At 49.2% G+C, this 25,210-nt stretch overlaps 1 protein-coding gene across 1 annotated transcript in view; it reads left to right on the top strand.

Annotated features, from left to right (window-relative positions):
* The window catches only part of BAZ2A (bromodomain adjacent to zinc finger domain 2A), a 1,031,051-nt gene that overhangs the window by 440,451 nt on the left and 565,390 nt on the right, over nucleotides 1-25,210 (top strand). The window contains exon 12 of the mRNA XM_085600883.1: nucleotides 10,386-10,447. Within this exon, the coding sequence (XP_085457009.1) occupies nucleotides 10,386-10,447 (62 nt within the window). The remainder of the gene's footprint in view (nucleotides 1-10,385; nucleotides 10,448-25,210) is intronic.

Genomic DNA, 25,210 nt, shown 5'->3' with positions numbered 1-25,210 from the left:
CCCCACCCATGAATACCCTTGGAACCAGAAGTTGTGTCGAAACCGCCCGAAGACGTCAGTTGAGGTTTGTGGAAGATCAGCTACAGTCTCGTGGACCAGTTTGTGGAATCCAGATGAAAAGAACATGAAAGCAGAGGGGACAGAGTCCAAACCACCTGGACGGTACTAGGAGGCACAGGAGCATAATACCAGCCCTTGTAGGAGGTTCATGCTGTAGCACGGTGAGGTTGAAGCAGCAGCTGTGGAGAGCAGGAGACGATGCCAGAGCACAGAAGCCTACTACTAGTTGTCTCACGCTGGGCGACAAGTGCAGGAAAGTCAGTGGCCGGCAAGACCACCAACAACCCTTGGCAAGTGCAAACAACAGTTCACAGTAGAAGATAATGTGTTGCAGACCAGCAAGGTCTGTGGGACTAACCCAGCAAGGGTAAGTCAGGGCTGGCACTCAGCACACAGAAAAGCCAGCAGGAATCTATAGAATGCCTTCAAGGACCCTCTAGCAGTGGATCAGGGAGTCACAAGGAAGCCTCAACAGCATACAGGAGTTAAAGGTCCACGATGCACAGCATGTCATTCTTGGAGCTGTGCGTGCTGGGGCTTCTTGGAGCTTGAAGATCTTTAGTGGAGAGAGCCAACAAGCTTTGGCAACAACAAACAGATGCAATGCATGGGGAGGCGGTTCACGTTGGCTGGAGAGGGATTATATTCAAACTTGCAAGAATGACTTGTCAGGCCTCTGGAGAACCAGTAAACCACCACCTGTGTTGCCAAACCAGTTGTCGTGGAGGTGCCTGCGGATGCAGGAAAGTGACTCCTTCCCTCCAAGGCAGATTCCTTCTAGCTAGGATGCAGGCCTTGGTGACTCAGAGGATGCACGGCCATGGAGTTGCAGAACTTAAAGAAGCAGAGGGACAAAGATGCAGCAGGAATCTTCCCACTGGAGAAATCTTGTCTTTGGTCCTGGCTCGAAGAACAGCAGAGTTCCATTGTGCACCAACAGAAGTCTTTGGACAGTCTTCAGACGACAGACAGTTGGGTTTAGAAGTTGTTGTTGGGACAAATCTAAGGACCCAGCCTCAGGAGAGCCCTTGAGTAACCCAATAAAAGGGGAAGGACCTCTTCTCTGGTGCCCCACATATCTGAGAGGGTCAGGAAGGGTATTCAGCTGTCGTAGCCAGTCGGATGCTCCCAGGGGCTACAGTTCATTATGGCAGAATCAAGTGACCACCTGGAGGAGCTGGGCAGGGGGTTGGTCACTCTTCTGTACTTTGTGTAGTTTTGTGCCATAGCGAGCCATGGGCTCCTGAACTGGGCAAAACTGGTTTATGCAAGGAGGGCATGTGCCCTTCAATGCAGTCTGGTGGTGCTCGGACATGCCCCCATCCTACCTAATTGTAAAGGAAAATGGGTCACACCTCGCCTTTACAGGAAATCCTTTGTTCAGCTTCCCTTGCCTGATTTACGTTCATCAGCAGGGGGACAGAACACTATCTAGGAGCAGCAGCAGCACCGGCTGGCAGTCGGACCTTGTAAGGCTACACAGATAGGGGTTGAGGGGTTCTCTAAGGATCCCCCTCAGTACATGGTACCATGCAACTTGCTCTGGAATCGGTGGTTTCATGCTTCCAACTTGTATGATACCAAACATGACCTGGTTCAGGCAGCCATTATGTAGTTGGACATCTCGACTTGCCAGTGTCCACTGCATACCTTATATACTGTCTCGCACTTACAAATCCCAGAAAATTCAGCCCGGGGTGTGTAGAGGTACCTCTGCTTGTGCGGGCTACCCACACACTTAGAAACATGCACCCTGCCCTTGGACTAAAGGGTCAACCTTAGGGGTGACTTATAGGGTAGAAGTACAGTGACCGGGATATAAAGGAAACCTCATATCCAAACTGAAAGGTGCAAGCACCATTTCACGCAGACTGCAGTGGCAGCTCTGCAGACAATTTGCATCTGCTCCCATCGGTGGGATAATACATGCTGCCGCCCATTAAAGACCCGTGGTGTACCACTGCCCAGGGTACCTTGTATTACTGTAGTATGCGGGCTCAAAAAAGCGTACAGCTTTAAACTGCAAACTGTCCATCTCAAACTCTGTTAAATCCCTGGGGATTACACTCAACTCCCACCTAAGCGTGAAAGACCATATCAATGCCTCTGCAAAAAGCACATTTTACACGCTGAAAAATATTTTAAAAAGTCAAACCCTTCATCCCCAGCAAAGACCTAAATACAGTTTTACAATCCTTAGTCTTACCCAAGCTAGACTATGGCAATGCAATGGTTACGGGCACCCCAAATCTTACCTAGCCCCACTGAAAGCCACTCTCCATGCTGCGGCTAGACTTGTATTGGAGCAAAGGGTCTTTGATCACATCACTCCCACCCTTAAACAACTCAACTGACTACCAATTGAGACAATGGCCAAACTAAAAACTGCCTCATAACCCACAAAGCACTCTATGGTGAAAAGCCAATCTACTTCACGATTAAACTATCAAAGGCTGGCCAAAAGAGACCACTACGACGCTCAAACAGACTACACTAGGTCCCTCCAAAATTAAAAAAAAGATAAATCTTGCACCAGCTCCTTCTCTGGGAATAATCCAAAAATCTGGAACTCCCTTTCCCGGGACCTGTGGGCAAATCAACTCTTCCCTCACTTCAAGAAGAAACTAGCTTCCCCTCCTCAACAAATACCTAAACCCATCTTAAAGCTCCTGCCTTGTCTGTGGGCTCCCTCCGTGCTCCTTCGAAATAAATCTGTGCACCACTACCCCAGGGAAATCTGTACCTCTAGTTCCCCACCATCCACAAGAGGCCTTATCCCCAGCTACCTCAGACCTACAACGCCTGTCTTTACTTCTGTTCAGTCTGTTTTGTCGTATTTATTGAAACTATGGGTTTTACTGTTATTTTTTTCCACTGATAAATTTGTACAAATGCAGCTGCGCTCTGCAAAACGATATGTATTGTGTATAGTGTAGCTACCTCAAAATTGTATCAGCAATTTTCCTACAATGTCGTTGTATGTGTCGTCCCATAATGTCACCATGTATCAATTTGTACCCGAAATATATCTTACATATTTACGCGTATCCAATTTCTTACCTTGTATATCATCCCTTTCTATCACTATGTATCTGCATGTACTCCAAATGTATCTCAAGTATATACTGCTAACTGTGAACGGCACCGATGCCCTCGGGTCAAGTTCGCGCTATATAAAACTCAATAAATAAATAAAAAATAAAAACATCAGTACGATATACTAGGGACTTACAATGGAACCCCAGTATGCCAATTGTGGATGTACGAAGTACCAGAGAATTTGGAGGAGAGAGCACTGCTACTGGGGTCCTGGTTGGCTGAATTCCAGTGAACTACAGTCAAAAAACACTTACACCAGGCCAAAAATCAGGATATCTATGCCAGAAAGATCCCACTTTCTGACCGTCATAAGCAATGAATAGTCCCACCCACATACATGGACTTCGGAGCACTTCTTCAATATTTTTCTTAAGTTTAGACTTGCGCCTTTCTTCCGGAACGCCTTCAGAGACACTTAAAAAAGAGACAGATTATGCAGCCTATATACATAGGCTACAATGGCCGAATTTTTCATCATGAAGTCAAAAAAGGGCCAGACTAAAGTATTTGTGTATAATTTCAAGATGTTTTAGCAAACAGCGTAAATCGCCTTCACAAACTCTTTTTTATGATGGAGATGAAGGAGAGCAGGACAATGTTGCCTCATAGGCTGTCATTATATGGCTAAAAGTAGAGAATGTGCCTTTAAGAACCCAGATGCCACCAGTACCCCATCATGCCCAGCAGGTGGCAGTTGCTTCAGTTCTTTTTCTGGCTCCTTCTAATAGAACCCTGGAGCATTGAGCTCGGCCATTTTGGGCTTTTCCTCATCAGAACTCTAGGAGAAATTGGTGGCAACACCTTTATTTAATGTTATTCATCTCTCCCTGCCTTTTTCGGTTGTTTTCTGACAAAAGTGAGGTGTTTTGTCAAATAAAATGCCTTTATTATTTGATAAGTGCCCAAAATGTGGGAGTAATCAGGCCAAAACAGACCCTCACTAGGTGTTTATCATCTCTCTACCATCATCTCATGTTCCTGACGCATGTCATCTTTGTAGGAACTTTATGCTACGCACCTTACATGAGGAGAATATTTGCCTTCATGGGAATGAAAAGAGACGGTGCCAACAAACAGCCTGAAGGCGGGGCCTCAGAATGAGGGGAAGGTCAGTCTTCCACCAGGGGTCTTTCTTAAACCTCTAGAGGACGTGGGAGGTCTGAAAAGAGTTTTCTGGGCAAAAACGTCATTGGACCCGGTCGACTTCAAGAGGATAGATGTCTATGCAAGGTATGGTTCTGACTTGTTCGCCATCAAGAGCTAGATCGACATCGAGGATGCAATGTCAGTCCTCGTGGAGGCGACCCCAGTCAGCGTCGAAAGGCCATACCCACCGACTCGCAGGCTGCGGTCGACATCAAGTAGTACCTCGTCGTCAGGAAGAAGTGGCTCGATGTTGCGACATCGAGCGATGTCAACTTCAAGGACGGGAACGACTTCAAAACGTCATAGTGAAATGACGATGAGTCTCTCGATGTTAAAGAGACAACAGGAGACAAGAAAGAAGAGGGGAAGGACATGTTCATCTCCAGAGTCTGAATATTCGAGAGGCTATTCACCCTCTCCCATTGTGGTGCTGTCATCTCCGTCTCCTCCTCTTCCGTCACCTGCACCACCTCAGTCTCCTCCTCCACCAGAACTACCTCTTCTGCAACCAACCTCGCCCCTTCAACCCTGCTCTTCCAATAGCGCCTCCTCCAGGAACTCCTGTTCCATCTAGGGACACTCCAGCTTCGAGGAATAAGCCATGCTCTCAAACGTGCCACCGTTCTCGCCATCATGTCGATCATAGTCCTAGGCACCCATCAACATCTTCATGCCGTTCTCATCGATGACATAGGTCACGCCATACAAGATCTAGATCAAGATCTCTTTGTAGGCATGCAGATACTCCCTCCACATTTACACTAGGATATTCTCCAACATTATCAGACTCTCCACCGCCTCGTATCTCTCCTGTGGATGACATTACAATGTTCCAAGAGGTCCTGGTTCAAGGAGCGGCCAAACGGAGTATACAAATGTTGGTTCCACCACCTTCCACATCTGTGATATTCACGACAATACAACAACTTACAGCTTCCAGACCGCTACTTACATTGGTCCCTGGCCTCCTGGAGCCTGCTGTGTGTCTGTTTTTGACACCAGCCATAATTAAGCCTGCTCCGTTGAGGCTTTAAAAGAAATCCCAGCCTCTGGATCAAGACCCTCTATTCTTCCGCTCTGATCCTCCATGAGACTCTGTGGTAATATTAGCTTCTAAGAAGTACTACTCCCAGATCTCCATCGAAATCTGCTCCTCCAGCTAGAGAGAGCAGGGCACTGTACTCTGCAGGCCATGACATCTGCTGCACAGCAGCAACATCAATGAAATTGGCCAGTGCTACAGCTCTCTTGGGCAGCTATGACAGAGACCTCTGAGACTCCATACAGCATTTTGCAGAACCACTTACAAGAGAGAAGACTTGATGGAGATAGTCAACAAGGGAGCAGTGATATCTAATCCATGTGATTTGCACAGCAGTGGATTCTTCCTTGCTTGCCCACATGGATACTGTTGCGTAGTGATGTTAAGGAGGTATGCTTGGCTCTGGTTAACATCCCTCAAACCTGAGTCGCAACAACGCATACAGAAATTGCCATTCTCAGGTTCCACACTCTTTGGAAGTCATGCTGATGATGAAATGGCGAGAATGAAAAGCGAAATGGAGAAACCTCAAAAAAGTGGGTCTAGAGAGACCAGAACAACAGAAAAAATCTTTCCGGCCCTACCAATGGCGATTTCATTCTCATAGGGTTCAAACCCCTCAGTGGTATACAGGTAGATTCCGCAACAACACCAAAGATCGTTCCAGCAACTGCAAAAAACAGATGAACGGACGCTCTACCCAACAGCCTGCCAAAATGGGTAATTGGGCAACAGGATACAAATCATGAGTCCCCTCGTCCTCCTGTTCCTTCACCCACTTCAGCAGTGGGAAACCTTTCTCATTATCTGACAGAGCGGCAACACATCACAAAAGATACCTGGGTTCTGAATATTGTGCAAAATGGATTTTGTCTCAGGGTCACCACCCCGCCACAGTCTCCATCCAATTTCCATCTTACATTGCTAGGGTCGGAAGTCAACTTCCTCTTACAGAGTAGGCGGTGGAAGCCGTTTCCCACAGGCAAAGGGGACAGGCATTTACTTGATGAAAAAGAAAGACAAAAACGATTTTAAAACCATACTGGATCTCAAACTAGCCAACAAGTGGATTCAGCAAGAGAACTTCCGGATACTGGCAGTGCATCAAATCTATCCCCAATCTCACCAGGGAGGTTGAGTTTGCTCCATCGACCTTCAGGATGCATACTTTCACATTCCTGTTGCCAGAGAACATTGAAACTTTCTAAGGTTCGTTGTGAGACAGGACCATTATCAGTACACCATACTTTATTTGGCGTAAAGTCAGCACCCAGAACATTCTCAAAGTGCATGACATTGATGGCAGTCCATCTAAGAAATCTTCGTCTACCTGTACCTTAACGATTGGCTCATAAAGGTTCAACGTCTCAGAAAACCCAACTTCATTTCAATTAGACCTTCAATCTCCTTCAACGGTTGGAGCTTCACATCAACCTCAAGAAGTCCACACCAACTCCCGTTAAGACTTTGAATTACTTGGGAGCCTCCATCGACACCAGACAAGCAAAAGTGTGTCCTTCGAAGGAGCGACACTTATCAGTACTTCAGAAATGTCATACTCTCATGAAGGTATCTCATCCAACGGTGAGGGCACTAAGATCTCTTCTCGGCTCAAAGGACTTTTGCATCTTCCTCACCCCAAATGCTCGCCTCCACATGTGGCCCCTCCAAGAATGGCTCGAGTACCAATAGGACTCACTGACTGCCAATTGGGAGGACGAGATCAAGCTGTCCATATATGCAAAACAGTCTCTGAATTGGCTGACCTCTCCAGCCAATTATCTGCAAAGAATACCATTTCACCAACAGGTCCCCTCTCAGACCATAGTGACAGATACATCACTACTAGGTTGGGCAGCCCACATGGATCACCTCCAGATTCAGGGTGCATGGTCGCAGAGAGAGATGTTATATCAGTCTCCTATTTGTCCGTACAGTTCATCTTTCTAGCGTTCATGGACTTTCATCCATCATTCACATCCATGACCCTACTTGTTCAGATAAACAATGGAACCACGACGTATTACCTGAACAAGCGGGGGGTTGGGGGGGGGGAGGGGTGAAAAGGTACAGACCTTTCTCTAGCGGCCCAGGCAATTTGGAGATGCTCTTGGCCAGGAACCTGAAAATCACGACAACTCACCTCCAAGGTGTCCAAAGTTTTCAGACAGATGCTCTCAGCAGATGTCTGGATGAAATCCACAAATGGTTCTTGCACAATGAGGTTTTTACGAAACATCTTCCAAATGTGGGACACTCCAACCATCGACCTATTCGCCACCGCAGAAATTGCTGCGGTTTCGCCTCCAGACACTACCATCCAGGGACACTGGGGAATCCCCTAAGGATTGACTGGTCCAGCAAATTTCTGTCCGCCTTTTCACCGATTCCCCTGATCCTGGCAGCCTTAATCAAGCTGTCCCACTCGAGAGCTATGATGAGCCTCATAGCTTTAGAGTGGTCACGTCATTGGTGGTTTACAGACCAGTTTCATTCAGGCTACCAGACCTACTGATTAAAATTCAGAGCTCAGATGGTTTGCCCCAATCTCTCCTCCTTGAATCTGGTTGCATGGCTCCTGAGCTAGTGCAGTAGGGACATATAAACCTTCCACAATACTGCATGGAGATCCTCAAGGAGGCTAAGCGGCCTTCCACCCATTACACATATGCCTCCAAGATTTTGCATTTGGTATTCTTCTAAGATTGTGGAGCCTACTACGTTCCAAGAAGATGTAATTCTGCCATACCTTCTACACTTTGGTAAATCTGGCTTGCAATTCTATAAGGGTTCACCTTGCAGCTCTTACTGCCTACAGAAAATGTCCTTCACAAACGTCTTTTTTCAAAATCCCAGTGATGAAGGCTTTTTTTGTTGTTCAAGTGTTGAAGAAGGTTTTCTCTCCCATTAGGAGTCCCCCGCCTCCTTGGTAACTTAACATTGAACTTTCACGTCTTATGCAGGATCCCTTTCAGCCTATTCCCAAAGCCTCCCTGCAACACTTTTCTTAGAAGACAGCTTACCTTGTAGCAATAAAATCAGCTCGCAGGGTTAGCGGGATCCAAGCACTGTTCTCATCAACCATACACAGTGTTCCACTCTAACAAAGTGGTCTTGAAGACTCACTCACAATTCCTCCATAAGGTGATTTCAGACTTTCATGACAACCAGACCATCTCATTACCAACATTCTTTCAGAATCCCTCTACTCCAGTGGAAAAAACTCTTCATTCCCTGGATGTGAGGAGAGTTTTCAAATTCTATCTCAATAAAACACAGGACATCCAAAGATCGAACCAATTGTTCATCATCTATGGTCTAGTCTTTATGAATTTAGCCACTTCCATGCAATCCATTTCCAGAAGGATAGTTTCCTGTATCCGGTTGTGCTATCAAAAAGCTAACAAAGCTTTCAGCTAAACCTAAAGCACACTTTACTAGAGGCAAAGCAGCTACTGCTTCTTTAATAAGAAATATCCCTGTAGCAGATATTTGCAAAGCAGCTACAAGGAGATCGGGTCACACATTAACCAAGCACTATTGCCTAGACTCTGATTCTAGAGCAGACGTCCAAGTTGGGCCGGCTTCCCTCAGAAATCTGTTTGGTTTAAGGCTACCTTACTTGATCCTCTGTCTTCTCCACCACTCTTAGTGGGGTTGGGCTTGCTACTCTATTTAGTGCTTGTGACTATAAATGGAAATCCCCTACGGGAGAAGGAATAGTTTCTTACCTGTAACTCGTATTCTCTCGTAGGGAAATTTCCATTATAGAAAACACAAAACCCGGGAAAGTCAGTTCCCAGGTGGACTGAGAGGTCCTCCCAACGGAGGTTAAGAAAGGACATGTTCTTCCTATTTCATAATCATATGCACAAGAATGTCCCTTCTCTGTTAAATGGTTGCTTTTTCACTGTGTAAGACAAAGCTAACCTCAAGCGATCCCGGCTAGGTGGGGTTCCTAAATGTATAATGGCGATCCTCTCATGAACATGTTCACAAGGGAAATACTCAAATGGTGTCCAACCCATAGTTACGGGTCGGAAGGGAAAAATATTATTTTCTTTAAATTGCCCTCGCTCTAATAGAGACATGCTTCATCATAGGGCTCACCACGACTGCTAAAAGTCGGGGTGGGCTCAAATGTGTTTCAGGGAGCACTTAGAATATCTTGTATGGGGCGTACTATTAAAGGTAAAATTCCTCACCCACTCCTAAAGAAATATTTAATGATGGAGTGGAGGGGGAAGGTTAAAATATATACAAACAGGTTGACTAAGGATGTGATGGTCCTATGACCCTTATTCTAGCAACAACATGTTTCAGCCCTAACTATCTGGCCTAAATAGGTCCGGGGCTTTTGTCAGTGTGGGTTGTAAAGAGGTTACTTCCTCCAAAGACGTGCATGCGTGCCAGCAATTTGTTCCAGGCACTCTTACATGAATTTAAAAAAAGGAGCAAGCCTAATACTTGACTCTGGTTTTCGTGAGGAATTACCCCTGTAACTCAAGGTGCAGGCTTCCCAGAGGGAGCACGGGAGGGAGATCTTATTGTCTCACTTTAGCCAAAGGTACTCCCTGCATGGACCTAGTAGTCCACAGGCTCCTCGGCTTGCACGAGTGGGTAATTCCTCACAAAAACCAGTGGCAAGTATTAGGCTTGCTCTTTTTTTTAAAAATCGATCTCTTTCATACGTGTCTTTGCAGGCCTTCCCGAAGAAAGGCGAAAGTCTACACTTACAAAGATATATATTGAGGAAGTGCTCCAGGGTCCCCTCATGTAATAGGAGTTACTGGTGAGAAACTATTCCATTTGCAGGCACTGTGTACATGTTTCTTAACTATGAGATATTAATTATCTTTGAATCTGCCCTTAAATAAAGAAAACGGCTTCACTTTGGGGTACTATGGTGGCAGATTTGTACATTCACTTCACCTGCAGTGTAGGACATTAATTATTAGTGCTTTAAAAGCTGAGCTGATTCAAGTCACATAATAATTAAATGCCTTTCTCTTCTCCCCACGTTTTTCCACATGTTTAGACGAACTAAGCAGTGAAGACAAACTGATGCTTCGGAAAATCAAGAGGAGAATGCGAAGAAAGGTATAGCTGCACTCAGTGAATTCCACTATGAATTGAAGAGTACCTTCTTTTGTCCATGACCTAGTGTTAAGTCTCCCTTGAGATGTGGCTACATGATCTTGATCATTTTTGCCTTTGTCGCAGAGCTTTGGGTTCGCATCTAATCATGAGTGACATACTTTGGGAAAAAGCCATTGCGGAACACCATAATTCAGCTTTTCGTCAGTATTATGTATCCTACATAGTTTTGGCAGAGTTCATGTAGGAGGCTGGCTTTCTCTAGTGTGCACTCTTATTTAAGTGATGCACCTTGCACTAATCCATGCAACCCTTATGGTGATTTTAGTGGTCTTTGATAAGTATAGAAAGCTCTCAAAGTGGTAGCTTGGAAAGCAGCCATCTGATAGAGACTACTAGCTGCAGATTCCTTAACGTAGAATTGTCCCCAGGCGTGAGACTGGACCCCGAAAGCTTTCTTGCTCAGCATCTCTGCGCGCCGGGGGGCCGGCACCACGCGACTTTGCCCCGACGTCCTCTGCGGGCGTGACGTTAGCGAGGTCACATAAGCCCCACCCCTGTGCGCTGACGTCTGTTTTCTTCTTTTCCGCGTGCAGTGCATATCCGGATCGTGTTCCTGGCCTGTTTCAGGCTTTCTTTTTCCGCTTTGATCGTTTTCTTTTTCTTGAGAACAGTGTGCGAATGCCTTCGGGCTTCAAGACGTGCTCGTCTTACGCGTGCCAGATGTCGCCGATGGATCCTCACCCCATCTGCATGTGGGGTTTGGGGGGAGCACCACGACTCCAAAGACTGCGAGGCATGTCAGCAAATGAAGCCAAAGTCCCGGCGGAAACTCCTTACGGCATGCATGTCCAGGTCGGCGTTGTCACCGCGCCCGTCCCCAGCGGAAGGCTTCAAGACCTGCCATCTCCTACAACGTCCCTCTCCCAGGCCACAAGGGCATCACTCAGCTGTTGGTAAGTGTTGCAGTTTGTCCCTGAGGCCCGGACCCCGACCTGTTGGTGGCGCGGGCTATCCGCGGGTGGTGCGGCCCGCACGTTGCCACCCTATCTGCCGTTCCCCGGCGCGGGGGTGACCAGAGCCCAGATGGAGGCCTATGCAGCGGCCTTACAGGCCTCTTTGGCTCTTCCCTCTTCTCCTTCTCTTCCTGGGACGTCTGCGGATCCCTTGCTGCGGGCGGGGACTTCTGCGGCGGCAGCGGCTGCTCCGGCGCCAACAGGTTCGGCTCCAGATTCTGAAGTTGTGGTGCCATCGGGGTGCGGCTCTTCTGGGTTCCCTCCTTCGGACCACGGCGCCTCTGCCTCGCCGCAAACCCCCGCTTGGGTCCCTGTGGTGTCACGGAAGGTTGCCGGGGCTCGTGCGTGGACAGGCAGTGGCCTTGTCAGAGGCCGAGGTGATGCCTCTCAGGCGCCGGCGGCTGCTGTCCCTGGTGGGGTCGGGCGTGTCCCCGGGCCCCCCTCGTCCCTCCATGCAGGCGGCTGCCTCGTCGGAGGTCGAGTCGACGCCTTTTCGGTGCTGTTGTTTAGCCGCCCCGGCTCCGACCCCCCCCCCCTCGGTCTCATGCGCCGCGCGTTGTGGCGGAGGTCGTTCCGGCGTCCCCTTCGGCGCCGGTTGACATTTACCTGACGCCGGTGGCGGACTCTACGGCACCGGGCCGACGTCGGGTCGTTGATTCGTCTTCGGACGCCCCCTCTTCTCCAGAGGTTCGGCGGATGTTGGTTTCATCTTCTCCGGAGACGGGTCGCCGCGTTGTGGCTTTTTCCCCGGCATCCTCTAAGGATGGCTCTTTGCCGTCACCACGCCCGCAGTCTTCGCTGGAGGCACCTAAGGTTCCCCATTCATCGGTCTTTCTTCCCCCCTTTCCGAGCTTGGCCTTTCCTTCCTCCGGTTGGGCTGGGGGACGGCCGCCTTAGCTTGCAGCCGTCGCCCACGGAGGAACTGCTTTCCCCGCTGCGGGGCCTTACGGATGCGAGTGCTGCCTTCGCTCGGGCTGTGTCCACAGCTGCGGGAATCTTGCGCATGGGCGATCCAGCTGCCCATTTCCCCACGGATCATCTGCCGGAGGTCCTCCATTAGGGCTCTGGTGGTCAGGAGCTGCTTCTTCCCTTCGAGGCTTCGCTCCACACTTCTCTTTTGAGGGCTTGGTGGCGTCCTGCCATGGGGGACCCGGTGCCCCAGCCCCTTCTGCACTGTCCTGTCCCACATGATCCTGTCTGTCTTTCCCTCCTACCCTCTACCAGGGGCCCTCTTTTACAGACTGCCTTTCCCTCCCTGCCATCGGTGTTGTCTCCCCCGTCACGGGAGGCCCGTTGGTTAGATTCCTGGGGGCGCAATATCTTCGCCGCCTCCAGTGCTGCTTTGCGGGCCCTTAACACTCTCTGTGTATTGGCTAGAGCCACTTCTTGCTTATGGGATTCGGCGGAGTCCCTTATGTCTTCCGCTTCTCAGGAGGGTGCCTTTGTTGATCTGCGACACACTGTGCTTTGGATGGCCGGGAGCTGGCGGCGTTTATTCTTCGCTCGGCTCTGGACATTTCGAAGGTGATTGGTCGTACCATGGCTTCTTCGGTGGCCCTTCGCCGCCATGCCTGGCTACGGGCTAGTGTATTCCCTGAGAATGTTATAGAACGGCTGGTTGACCTTCCCTTTGATGGCGCTCTTTTGTTCCACGCCCCTGCGGAATATGCCATTCAGAGGTTTCTTGCGGGGCTTCGTCCTCCTCCGTGACCGGTATGTCGGTCTATGTTTTGGGAGGTGTTCTTCCGTTGTTTTCCTGGGGCCTTGTAACGAGTAGCCCCGGTTGTGTGTTCTGTGTGGTTGATGTGCCTTAGGGTCCTTTGCTGGGACTTTGGTGCTGTTGGCTGCTGGTCCGGCCTTTTTTTTGACTTGTGGTTTTTGCTGTTGGTAAGCCCGTGTAGGCCCTGAGATTAGGCCTTCTGTGTATTCTTTATTGACTGAATGGCAAGCCATCTGCGGTTTTCTGCGCAGGTCTTTCTGTTTGTCCTCTGCTGCGGAAAGTTTTTCATAAGAGGTGTTCCCATGTTCTTGGGACGTAACATACCCTATGTGGGGTAATGGTAGCTATTACATAGCTCTATAATGTGCTGGGGTGGTGTGGTCGCTCTTTTGGGCTCCTTGCTCTCTGTGGCGTCACGGTACGTCGCAGGTGCGATCTTCTTGCTGATTGTTTGAATCAGATTGCGTTGCTCCCAGGTCCGTCCGTCCTCCTGGTTCGCTACGGCATCGTGTTGTAGCGTTTCCGCACTTCTGTCTGGTGTTTAGGCTTAGGTTCTGGTGGACGGCTTGGTCCGTCCTCCGTCTCTTTCTTTTCTGTCTGGTTCCACTTCTTTCATGGGTCTGTGTTCGTGCGTGTTTCTGGGTCGTCCCCCTCCCTTGGGGTGTGTCCTGGCCTCTGCCTTTGGCTGGCGTTTGGCTTGTCCTGGGTGCACCGGTTCATGGTGTTGCCTGCTGCTAACTGCGCATGCCTGCTCAGGCCTATTTGTTCTAACCCACCAGTGTGGCCTTTGATGTATCCCCTTGTGCCCCTGCCTTTGGTTCCGCTGAGGCTTGCGCGACTGTGCCTCTCTTTTCCGTCTGCGCTTTGGCGGTGAAGCCGTTCCTGCCCTGTCCGCTGCTTGCGACTGAGGTGTGTTCAGCTTTTTCTGTCGGTATGTATGTGTTTCTTACGGTGGGCCCTGCCTCCGGTTCTTCCTCCTCTCCCTAGGGTTGAGGTGGCCCTTGGGTTCCTTGGGTCTCTCAGGTGCTGTCTGCGCCTGCGGGGTGTTGGGCAGTTCTCCCTTGGTTGGGTTTAAGGATATCCTGGTCTTTCCCTTCTTGTCCTTGTGACATGTCCCCTGCTGGGGCCCTGTCCTCTCCTGGTGGGGAGGCTCTCTCGCAGGCCCTCCTCCCTTCTGGGTATGGCTAGGGTATCTATTCTAAGTTAAGGAATCTGCGGCTAGTAGTCTCTATTAGATGTACAAGTTACTTACCTTCGGTAAATATGTATCTGGTAGAGACGATTCTAGCCGCAGATTCCTTCACGACCCGCCCTTCCTCCCCATTCTCCGAGGACCCTCTGCTTGGGTTTCTGCAGTCGCCTCCCTCTGGGTGGCTTGTCTTCTGTGGGTGTCCTTTTTCTTTTCTTCTGGTCAGGCATCCCTCCAGTTGGTTTCTTTCCAGCGTGAGGGCCTACTTTTACTCTTTCCCTCTGTTAGAGTTTCTGATCCCCACCGGTCTTTTTCGTTGGGGGTTCTTTTGCCTGTCCCTAGACCTCCTACTCCTTTTGGGGGTTATGGCCCTCCTTGCCAGTGTGGTCTGCGGATCTCTTACCTACCCTTTGTCTTTCTACTCCGTTCAGGAGGTGGGGCCATCCTTGGCGGTGTAGTCTGGGGATGGGTCGCTGTTGCTCCTCTGTTCCGGGCTTGTGCCCTTCCCTTTGTAGTTGTGGCTGCAGGCCCTCTTTCTGTCACGGCACTTTCACATGCTTTTGCCTCCAGGATGGCTCTCGCCTTGGGTTGTGAGGTGGTTCCAAGTGGTGGTGCTTGCGCCTTTCTTGCAATGGCTTCGCTGCTCTGGCCTTCTGTTGCTTTACTGCCACCTGCTGCTTTTGCCTTAGCTTGCACGGTTGTTCCTCAGGGTGGTGCTCTGCTCTTTTCTTGCTCTGGCCTGCTGTTGTCGCCTTCTGGTGTCTTAATGCCATTTGGTGATGTTTCTTACCTTTTGTTTCTCTCTATTTTTGTTTCTCTGGTCTTTTCAAACACTGTTCCCATGCTCTCCTCAGTTTTGTTGTGATGGCTCCGCGTTGTGACGCGGAAATGTTCTCCGAAGCAAACGGACATCAGCACGCCGGTGTGGTGCTTATGTGACCTCGCTGACGTCACTCCCGCGGCGGAGTCGCGTGGTGCCGCCCCCCGGCACGCAGAGATGCTGAGCAAGAAAGCTTTCCGGGACCAGTCTCACACCTGGGGATAAATCTACGTTAAGGAATCTGCGGCTAGAATCGTCAATACCAGAGACATCGTTACCGAAGGTAAGTAACTTCAGGGTTTTCTTGAAGCAGTGCTAAGCAGCTTGTACCAGTTTAATCCTGTAGTGTAGGTTAAATGAAAAAGACCCACACAGTGTGTATATAAAAATACTTATATTTATTATACAACACTCACTAACAAAATGTTATATCTTCTACCTGGAGATATCAACATAATATACAAATGCAATGCGGTACGTAGCACAAATTACAGTGGTCTCCAGTGGAAGACCAAACCATATACTAAGAAAGTGGAATGCGAACTGCTAAGGAGGACGGTACTTGGACCAGAAGACCCAGAGGAGCCGAGGGCCCAAGGAGCCACCCAAGGTAAGTACCCAGAAACCCCACAGAAGGATGTATGCAGAGTAGGAACACAGCCACGTGACCAGTGGAAGTCAATGGAAAAGTGATGGTTGCAGTTATGCAGAAGAAGGACCCTTTTCAGAGGACCCCGAAGAATTTCCTTGGAGACAGAACGTTGGATAGCCACCCCACCTGTGCATGCCCCAGAAGCCAGGCTACCTACACCAGTTAAGCCATGTGCATAGGGGTGACAAGACGACAGAAACCTCCATAGATGACAACAGTGGAATCCTTGGAAGAAACTACCTGGAGAAGAAGATGAAGAAGTCCGATTGAATCCAAGGGTGGATTCTAGAAATGAGGAACCTGCAAGCAGAGGGGACAGAGTCTAGCCACTCTGAAGTGACCAGGAGTTATGAAGACACAATCCCCGCCGATATTCGGAGGTTCGGAAGAGTCAGCGGGGACTTTGCTGCTGCAGCTGTAAGGACCAGGCGATGCTGGAGAAGACCAGGCGCAATCCACGTGCAATCCCATGTCGGATGGTGTCCGGCGGGAGCACCAGCAAGCTTTTGTAGCCATAACTGATGTGGGGAACGAAGAAGGAGCGATGTTGGGACCAACCAGGTCCAAGAGACTCACAAATAACAGGAGAGTTGGTGCAGTCCCTGAGCAAGGAGAAGAGGCCACTGAAGCAGTAAAAGACCCTCAGGAGGACCCACAGGCTAAAGGCACAGGAGTCGCTAGAGGACCTTGAGCAGCTCACCAAGAATGAAGGCCTACAGTTCAGAGGATGTGGTGAGGATGCTGAGCTTTGACAGCAGAGATGCTGGAGGTTGGAGCTTCTTGTAGCCCGAAAATCTCTGGAGTGCAGAACCAACAAGCCTTGGCAGTGACAAGTCGACGCGGTGTACAGAGGTTCTGTCTCAGCATTTCCCACGAGGGATACTGGCCCCACAATTGTGGAGAGGACAGGTCTGGTCTCGAGGGAGTTGCAGAACCATCACCTGTGTTGCTGAGCCTTGGGAAGTCCGAAGGACGGCAGGAACAGCAGACTAATCAGATTTGTTATAGTGCCTGCATATGCAATGGAGTGACTCCTTTACTCCAAGGGAGATTACTTTGGGTGTCCTTGATGCCCACACGTCTGTCAAAGAACCTGAGGCACAGACACAGACGACAAAGAAGACTTGCAGAACAGCAAGACCATCAACAGCAAGAGTCTTCCTTGGTGCAGTCACAGTTCCAGGTGAAGTCCAATGAAGTCGAAGTGTCCAGACGGTCGAAGAGTGACTAGAGAGAATCTAAGGAACCACCCACAGGTAAGCCCTTAAGTACCCTAGGGAAAGGGTTGAAACAACTCTGGGATCACTCCCAGAAGAGGGACTGGACAGAGTGGAGGATACTCTCATGCCCTATCTCCAGTTTTGCGCCAGAGCGGGTGCCAAGGGCCCCTTGAACTGGCCTAAACTAGACTATGCAAGGAGGGCACTGAATGCGCCCTTCAAAGTAGTCTGGTGGTGATTCTGCTAATCGGGACCCCAGTCTCTGCGCTTTCTTCCCTAAATTGGTTAAGGTGAGTACTTGGGTACGTCCCAGATTGGCTACTGGTGTACTCTTATAAGTCCCTAGTATATGGTACTGAGGTACCAAGGGCATAGGCACACCAGGGTTCCCCCATGGGCTGAAGCATGCATAATGCCACCCATGGGAGACCACTCAAACTGTGACTACAGGCCTGCCATTGCAGCTTGTGTAAGCTGGTGCTAGCACCACTTAGCACAAATATAGGTTTTAAGTGCAGTGACCTCAGATATAGGGAAACCTATGTCACCCCTAAAGCAGACCTTTCAATCCTGAAGGCAGGGTGCTCGGTTGTAAATGTGAGGGTGACCGTGAATGAGCAGGACACACCTACAACCTTCGGAGTCCATTCTCCCGAGTTTTAAGTGCATCAGCCATTACGATATATAGAGTGGCCATGCGTCATTACGCGATGACCGTCTCTAAACTGGCTGGAATGAACCCTATTGTGTTTGGTATCAAACATGTTAGAATCATACCCCCATGATGGAATCATACCCCAATACAATAAACGGTGTGGGAGGTATGATTGCATGCACTGTAAATCTCCTCTGGGAGGTCTTCAGTGCTCCCAGTACCAGTCTTCTAGACCCAGACAGCAAACTATGGCTGCTGCCAAGCAGAGACACGATTCCTCCCTCCTGCTGCTGAACCAAGCTCGAGCAGAGGAAGGCAGGACAATAGGTATCCAGTTACAGGGAGGTGGTTACCACCTCCCAGACAGGGCTTAGTGTATTAGGACAGGGTGGGGGCGCTTGCCAGTGCCACTCAGTCTGCTTGCAGGGCATATTTGGTGCCCTCCTTGCATACTCCAGTTCCATCCAGCTCAGGGAGCCGTTGGCTCCAGCTCTGGCGCAAAACTGGACAAAGGACATGGGAGTATCCTCCCCACTGTCCGACCCTCCCTCCTTTCCTTAGGGTACTTAAGGGCTTACCTGTGGGTAGGTCCCTAGATTCGTAGTGGGACAAGATTCATATCAAGACACCACTTCATATACGACCGTTTGGGCACTCTGGACTTTGCACCGAGACTGCAAGCCCCTCCTGGTCACGTTGTCCTGCAGGTCTGCTGCAACGTCTGTGCCTGTGCTCCATACAGGATTCTTCCAAGGCCTGTGGACATCCAAGGCACCAGAAGGAATCTCCCTTTAAGTAAAGGAGTCGCTTTCCTGCATCTGCAGGCACCGCAACGTAGCTGACCGGTCTTCTGATCCTGGGCTCCCATGGACTACGAAAGGCTCAGCAGCAAGTGGTGGTTGTTCAGTCCTCTCGAGGCCTGCACTGTCTTCTTACCGAGTTTGAGGCCAGTATCCCTCGTCGGAACCGCAGGAAGCGAAACCCTGTGCACTGCTTCGACTTGTCGTTGCTAAGGCTTGTTGGCTCTCTTCCTCAGAGATCTTCGGGTTCCAAGTAGCCCTATCCTCAAGAATCTCTGGTGACCAAGATCTTTGTCCTCACCACATCTCTTGCACTGTGGGCCTGCCTCTTTGGTGAGCTGCTCGAGGTCCTCCTGCGATTTCAGTGCCTCCAGCCTGTGGGTCCTCTCAAGGGTCTTTGATTTCCATGTGTTCCCCTGATTGCTCAGGGCCCACTCTGACTCCCCGGCTTGTGGTGAGTCACGTGGACCTTGCTGGTCCCGACACTGCACCCCTTTCTCTTTCCACATGGGTTGCAGTTGCCAAGGCTTGTTGGTGCCCCCAAAGGACACCGATCTCTTGACATCTGACGTGGGACAGCTCGTGCTCGGCTCCTGGTCTTCCACAGCATCATTTACTCTGCTCAGCTGCAGCTCCAAGGTTACCGTCAACTCTCCTGCAACACCCAATATCTGTGGGCATTAGTCTTCCGTGCCTCCTGGTTACTCATGAGTGGCATAGACCCTGTCCCCTCTGCTTGCAGGTACTTCTCATCTTGAATCCACCTTTGGATTCCACCGGACACTTTCGCCTTCTTCGCCAGCGGCATCTTACCGAAGTCCTCCAGTGAGTTCGGCAGCCGTTTCGCACGCCATGTTGCACCTATGCACCTGACTTCCCTGGTGTAGGTATCCTAGTTCCTAGGGTATCCACAGGTGGGGTAACTCTCCAACCTTGTGTCTTCCATGGAGTTTCTTCAGGATTCACTGGGAAGGGTCCTTCTTCTTTAAAATTGCAACCACAACTTACCTATTGACTTGACTTGAGCATGTGGCCGTGTTCCCACTCTGCACACGGGCTCTGTGGGGTTCCTGGTTACTTACCTTGGGTGGTTCCTTGGTTCACCAACACTTCTACGTCTTCTGGGTATAGTCTTGACTTGAGTCGTGGTTCGCATTCCACTATTTTAGTATATGGTTTGGTCTCGCCCTGGTGACCACTGTGTATTCGTGCTACTTACCTGTTTTATTTGCAAAGTATTGTGTGCATTGTGTATATCTCCTGGTAGGAGATATTTGTATATATTAGTTAGTGTCTTATAATAAATATGTTCGAGGCGTGTGTTCTGTAGATACACATAATAGTACGCAGGGACATTGACTCCATTGTTAGATTGTTTTTTTCCGCCATCGGTTCTGGACGTGTATTGCTGCGCTCCGGTTTGAAACCGTTCTTTGGGTTTCCCTTGGTACGCAAACCACTCTACCCCAACGCGTTTCCTACATCAGCGTATTGCTTCGGTGTGAGAAAGTGCCCTCTTCCTGCATGGTAGCCCCATTTTTTGCTGAACTGCTGATGTGCTTTAACTGAGTGTGTCCTGGGCTCCTGCCAATCAGGAACCCAGGGCCTATGTTCTTTCCCTAAAACTGTGTTGAAGCCTAAACCCAATTGGCATCTCTGGCCACAGGTCAGCCCCTGGTATATGGTACCACAGGGCTCCAGGGCACTGTGAACAGGGAAGGCATCCAAGGGCTGCAGCACTTATTGTGCCACCCTTAGAGGTCCTGTACCTTTACACTCACACACTGCCTTTGCAGGTGCAGAACAAAGTGAAGAGTTGACATGGCACACATCTCTGTGTGCCATGCCTACAACCCACTGCCCTGGCATAGATCAGTCACCCCTCTAGCTGGGTGCCCTATACCAGTGGTGAGGGTACAGATGCATGAGCCCTGTACCCCTACAGTGTCTAAGTCAATTCTTAGACATTGTAAGTGCAGTGCTTCTATTAAGGGTATATGGTGCTGGGAGCTTGTCATTACGATCTCCACAGCGCAATAATGGCTACACTGAAAACTGAGAAGTTTGGTATCAAACTTCTCAGCACATTAAACCAACAATGATACCGGTGTTGAATTTAATGAAAGATGCCCACAGAGGGCATCTTGGAGATGTACCCTGAAAAATGACCTACCACTAGTGTCCAGGCTGAGTGGCTGCTTTCAGCTGCCACCACCAGACATGTTTCTGGACCCCTTGGTCGAGAGCCTGCTGCTCTTGGGGGCCTGAAACAATGCACATCCTGGAACAAGGCGCATCCTGGAACAAGGCGCCATGCCTTCTCCCCCCCGGATGGGCAGGGTCCACGAAGGGGAAGCTTCCAAGGCTTGCTGCCTTTGTGAGCTTCCCCAGGCCTCTTGCTGCTTTCAGCAACTGGTCCCCACTGGTTCTGACCCTGACTTTGGGTAGGAGAACCGGCGGGAAAAACAAGTGACGAAGAGAGGTGTGCCCACCTCTGCCAACTCCACCACTCAGGTGGGGGAGGCGAGGTGAAGCACAACTCTGTCCCCTCCATCTTGCAGATGGGGGGACCCAGCCAACCATGGAAAGGCTTATACTGCCCTCCCACTGGAGGGTGGCATGATAGGGGGTGAACACACCCCAGGGAAGGGACCCATTGGTCCCAACCTTTTACCTACCTGTAACGCCCCTAAATCTAGTATTTAGGGGCACCCCTGAACATTGCTTCCTCAGACAAGAAACCAGAAGAAGAAAAGGACCGAACAGCCCGGCGTGTCCCCACCTCAAACCTGCTCCAGCAAAATCCTGGTGTGTCCTGCAGCCAGCAACCTCGAGAACCCGAAGGACCTGCCTGCCTTCCATCCCAAAGACTCTGTCTCTCGTGAACACCAGATTTGTTCAACAACACACTCCAGCTCCGCAAGGATCCGCGTGTCTGCCCCACTCTGCACCCGACACCTATGGCCCGAGTTAGAGTGGCCCGACACCAAGAGGAGCACTCCCTGGGGATCCTGACCTGAGATACGGTGATCCCTGACCTTCGTCAAGCCTCCAGCCAACGGCTGCAGCCTCAACCTGGAAGGTCCTCCCAACCAGGACCTGGTAAGAAGATCCGACCCGTAAAGGCACCCCTGCACCCGACGCCCCACGGCCTTGTGTGACCCAACCAACGGTGCCTAACTAACCCCCAACATCCCAACTTACCTCTCCAAGCGGTGGTCGTACCCAGAACGCCTTCGTCCCCAAGCCTGCAGTGTGTTTGCAAACCGGAGACTCCCCACTGAAAACTACATGGCACCGATGCTAAAACAGCACTCTACACACTGCCACCCCAGTGCCGCTGAGGGTGCATCTTTTGTGATGGCATAAACCCCCATTTGCCCTGAGCTTAACTCCAGGAGGTTTGCTCTGACAAATGAGTGGCCTGCTCTTCATTCGCCACCAACCAGAGGATAACATTGGGCCTCAGCACTCTGCACCCGGCCTCTCTAGTGCCGCAGAGGCTGTAACAAGAATGCAATCTTGACCTTGGGGGACCATTGAGTCTAACCCCAGAATACCAACTCCCACAACAAAGTACTTACCTGTTAACCGATAACACTATTTTCCTCCATAGGATTACGTTGACTCTTTTTCTATGAAAAGTGTGGAGTTGGAATATCTAAGAAATCTTTTAAAACTGTAACTAAATACCCGAAACTATTTTACTTACCTGTTTACAGGAAATATCCCAGTGCAGTATCCAGGTATACTGCCCTGTGTAAGAAAAGTAATCTGAAAAGTAACTTACATGATATTCTGCTGAAAATCCTATACGAAGTATATGTACTGTATTCTGTAAAGCATTGCATTATCAGTAACACTACTGTATAATCAAATCAAAGTACATTTACAATTACAAACCAAACTGTGATACAGCATTACTACTGTAAAGTATTTATTGCTTACCTTGCTTGGTTCTAGAAAATAAAAGAATATTTTCATACAAAAACATTTGGTCTGAAGTTCAGTCTTTGAGTGTGTGAATTCTTTTACTGACTGAGTGTGTACAACAAATGCTTAACTCTGTCCTCTGATGAAGCCTTACTGCTCGACCACACTAACACAAATAGAGAGTGAGGTGCTATCTACTTTACCTCTGCCTACCATTTGGGTTTCACTGGACTCTGTACACACTATACCTCACTTTGGTATACAGAGCCAGCTTCCTACATTCAGTCAACAAATCTTTCTTTTTCGATCGAAAACTTTGTGGGCGGCTGGCGGGTCTGACTGGTTCAGTTCTGTCTATGGAATGGACTCAATTTAAATTGTTCCCTGGGTGCCACTGTAAGTTTCCTCGCACTGACTCAGTGTGTGTAACTTGTGCTAGTCTCCGGAGCAAAAAGAAGACTACTGCGACGCTTGCAAATCGTTTTGCTCCAAAATGACTCTCCGGGATCAACTTCGTGAAATGCAACGTCAGAATATTCAATAAACGCCGAATAACTTCGGTGATAAATCCAAACATGAAGAGGTCAAAGTATCAGCGGCAGAAGAAGAAAAGGCCATCTCGGTTCCAGAGTCCGATTCGGAAATCCAGATAGACATGGAGTCGGAAGACGTGCCTTTGGGACAGGGTGCCGTGAGTACCAATGACCCCTTGCCCCTAAAACCCATACCCAAAACTCCTAAGCCTTCGGCACCACCTCTGTCTTCTGGACAAGGTTGGCACCGAGATGTTTTCAACGCCCCGCCTTCTGGCTCAGCACCAAAAGACTTAGTCAAGCCTGTATGCTCGGGACTGCGTCGATCAAAATCCTCTTCGGATCCGAACCCTCCATTTCTAATCCCGAATCTGGTTCCAAGCCGAAATCCTCCACGCCGAAAGAAAAGCCTTTTTCGGAGCCAAAATCATCCGCCCCTAAAACCAAATCCATCCCAGCATCGAAACCTTCGGTGTCGAAATCAATAGACAGCAGTTTTGAACCTTCTGACTCTAATTTGGACATTGTTCATCCAGAATTGGAACCCAAACAAAATAAGATTTATATCCATCTGGATACAGGACGTATTAACTCTAAATCTCCAGTTAAACACAAGCTACCTTCTGAGGACTCTCACTATGAGCTTCCTTTAAAGAAGAAGAAAGATGTAGCTACCAGCCCTGTTTATCCTACTCCACCATCCCCTCCATTTCCACCCTCTTCTCCACATTTAGATCGTTTACACCTCTGGGGTCTCCACTTTTACAGCCTGAAGGAGATATTGATGAGGAAGATATTCCTCTGCCTGTAGACCCATGGAATGATTACACCATCGACCATCCATTAGACAATGACCAAAGCCTTCCCCACCTGATGATGATGTGGCTTACCAGGAACTCATTGCTAGAGCAGCACAGTACCATGGAGTAGAGTTGCATAAAGAGTCTTTAGAAAAGGACTTTTTATTGGAACCACACACAGTTCGAGTCAGACACTCCCTATGCTGAAGGGCATGATGAGGCATGCAAATGAAATTTTCAAAGATTCAGTCCGAGCACGCATTTTCACTCCTAGAGTTGATATAAGGTGCAAATCGTTGCCATCTGATCCTATCTTTATTAAAGGTCAGCTGCCACTTAACTCCCTTGTAGTATTCAACGCTTGCAAAAGAGCTAATTCACAAACGTCTGGTGATGTTCCTCCCACAGATAACGAATCTAGGCTCATAGATGCTTAAGGCAAATGTGTAGCCACTCAAGCTGCTAATCACTGGTGCCTTGCAAATACACAAGGCCTACTAGCTAGGTATGACAGAGCACACTGGAATGAGATGGAGCAACTGCTCAAATATCTCCCTAAAGAACACAAAACCCAGGTAAAAGTTAGTTCAAGAGGGCAAGCTTATTTCTAACTCCTCAAGTAGATGTGCTCTAGATGCTGCTGACACTGCTGTTAGGGAGATAAATACCAGCATTCTCCTCAGAAGGCATGCTTGGCTTAGGATTTCACGTTTTAAACCTGAGGTACAACTATTTTAAACACCCCTTTTGACATAACCTGTTTGATCCTGTAGTTGACCAATCCCTAGATATAATGAAAAAAGATACAGAAGTGGCAAAGTTCATGGGAGCTCTCCAGTCCCTATCAAAGGGAGGCTCCTTTCCTTCAGTGCTCTTTTTACAGAGGGGGGTCCAAAACTGCATCCTCAGACCCAAATGATTCCACTTACAAAAGCAAAACCCAATTCTCTCCCTCTAGAGGGTATAGAGGAAATAATTCCAAAGGTAGGATTAGAGGCACATCAACATACAACACCCCTTCCCCTAATAAACCATGACTTGCCCACTCTATTCCCAGACAACTTAACACCTGTCGGGCGAAGGCTTTAACATTTTCTCCCCATTTGGCAATCCATAACAACTGACAAATGGCTGATCAACATTTTGCTTCATGGTTATTGCCTAGCGCTCACCACCAATCCTCCAAACATTCCAACTCGCACTTACAAACTGTCGTCAGACCACTTACAGTTACTCATTTAAGAGGTGCAATCCCTCTTACAGAGAGGAGCCGTATAACCAGTTCTGTTATACTACCAACGTTCAGGAATGTATTCTCTATATTTCCTAATTCCCAAAAAAGGACTGCTCCTTAAGACCCTTTCTGGATTTCAGTGTTAAACCAACACTTCAACAGGTGCGTCCTCTTCTACAGCAAAGCGATTTTAT

The sequence above is a fragment of the Triturus cristatus genome, chromosome 4_2, assembly GCF_964204655.1.
Source record: "Triturus cristatus chromosome 4_2, aTriCri1.1, whole genome shotgun sequence".
Lineage (NCBI taxonomy): Eukaryota > Metazoa > Chordata > Amphibia > Caudata > Salamandridae > Triturus > Triturus cristatus.
This window is presented reverse-complemented; position numbering and strand designations above follow the sequence as displayed.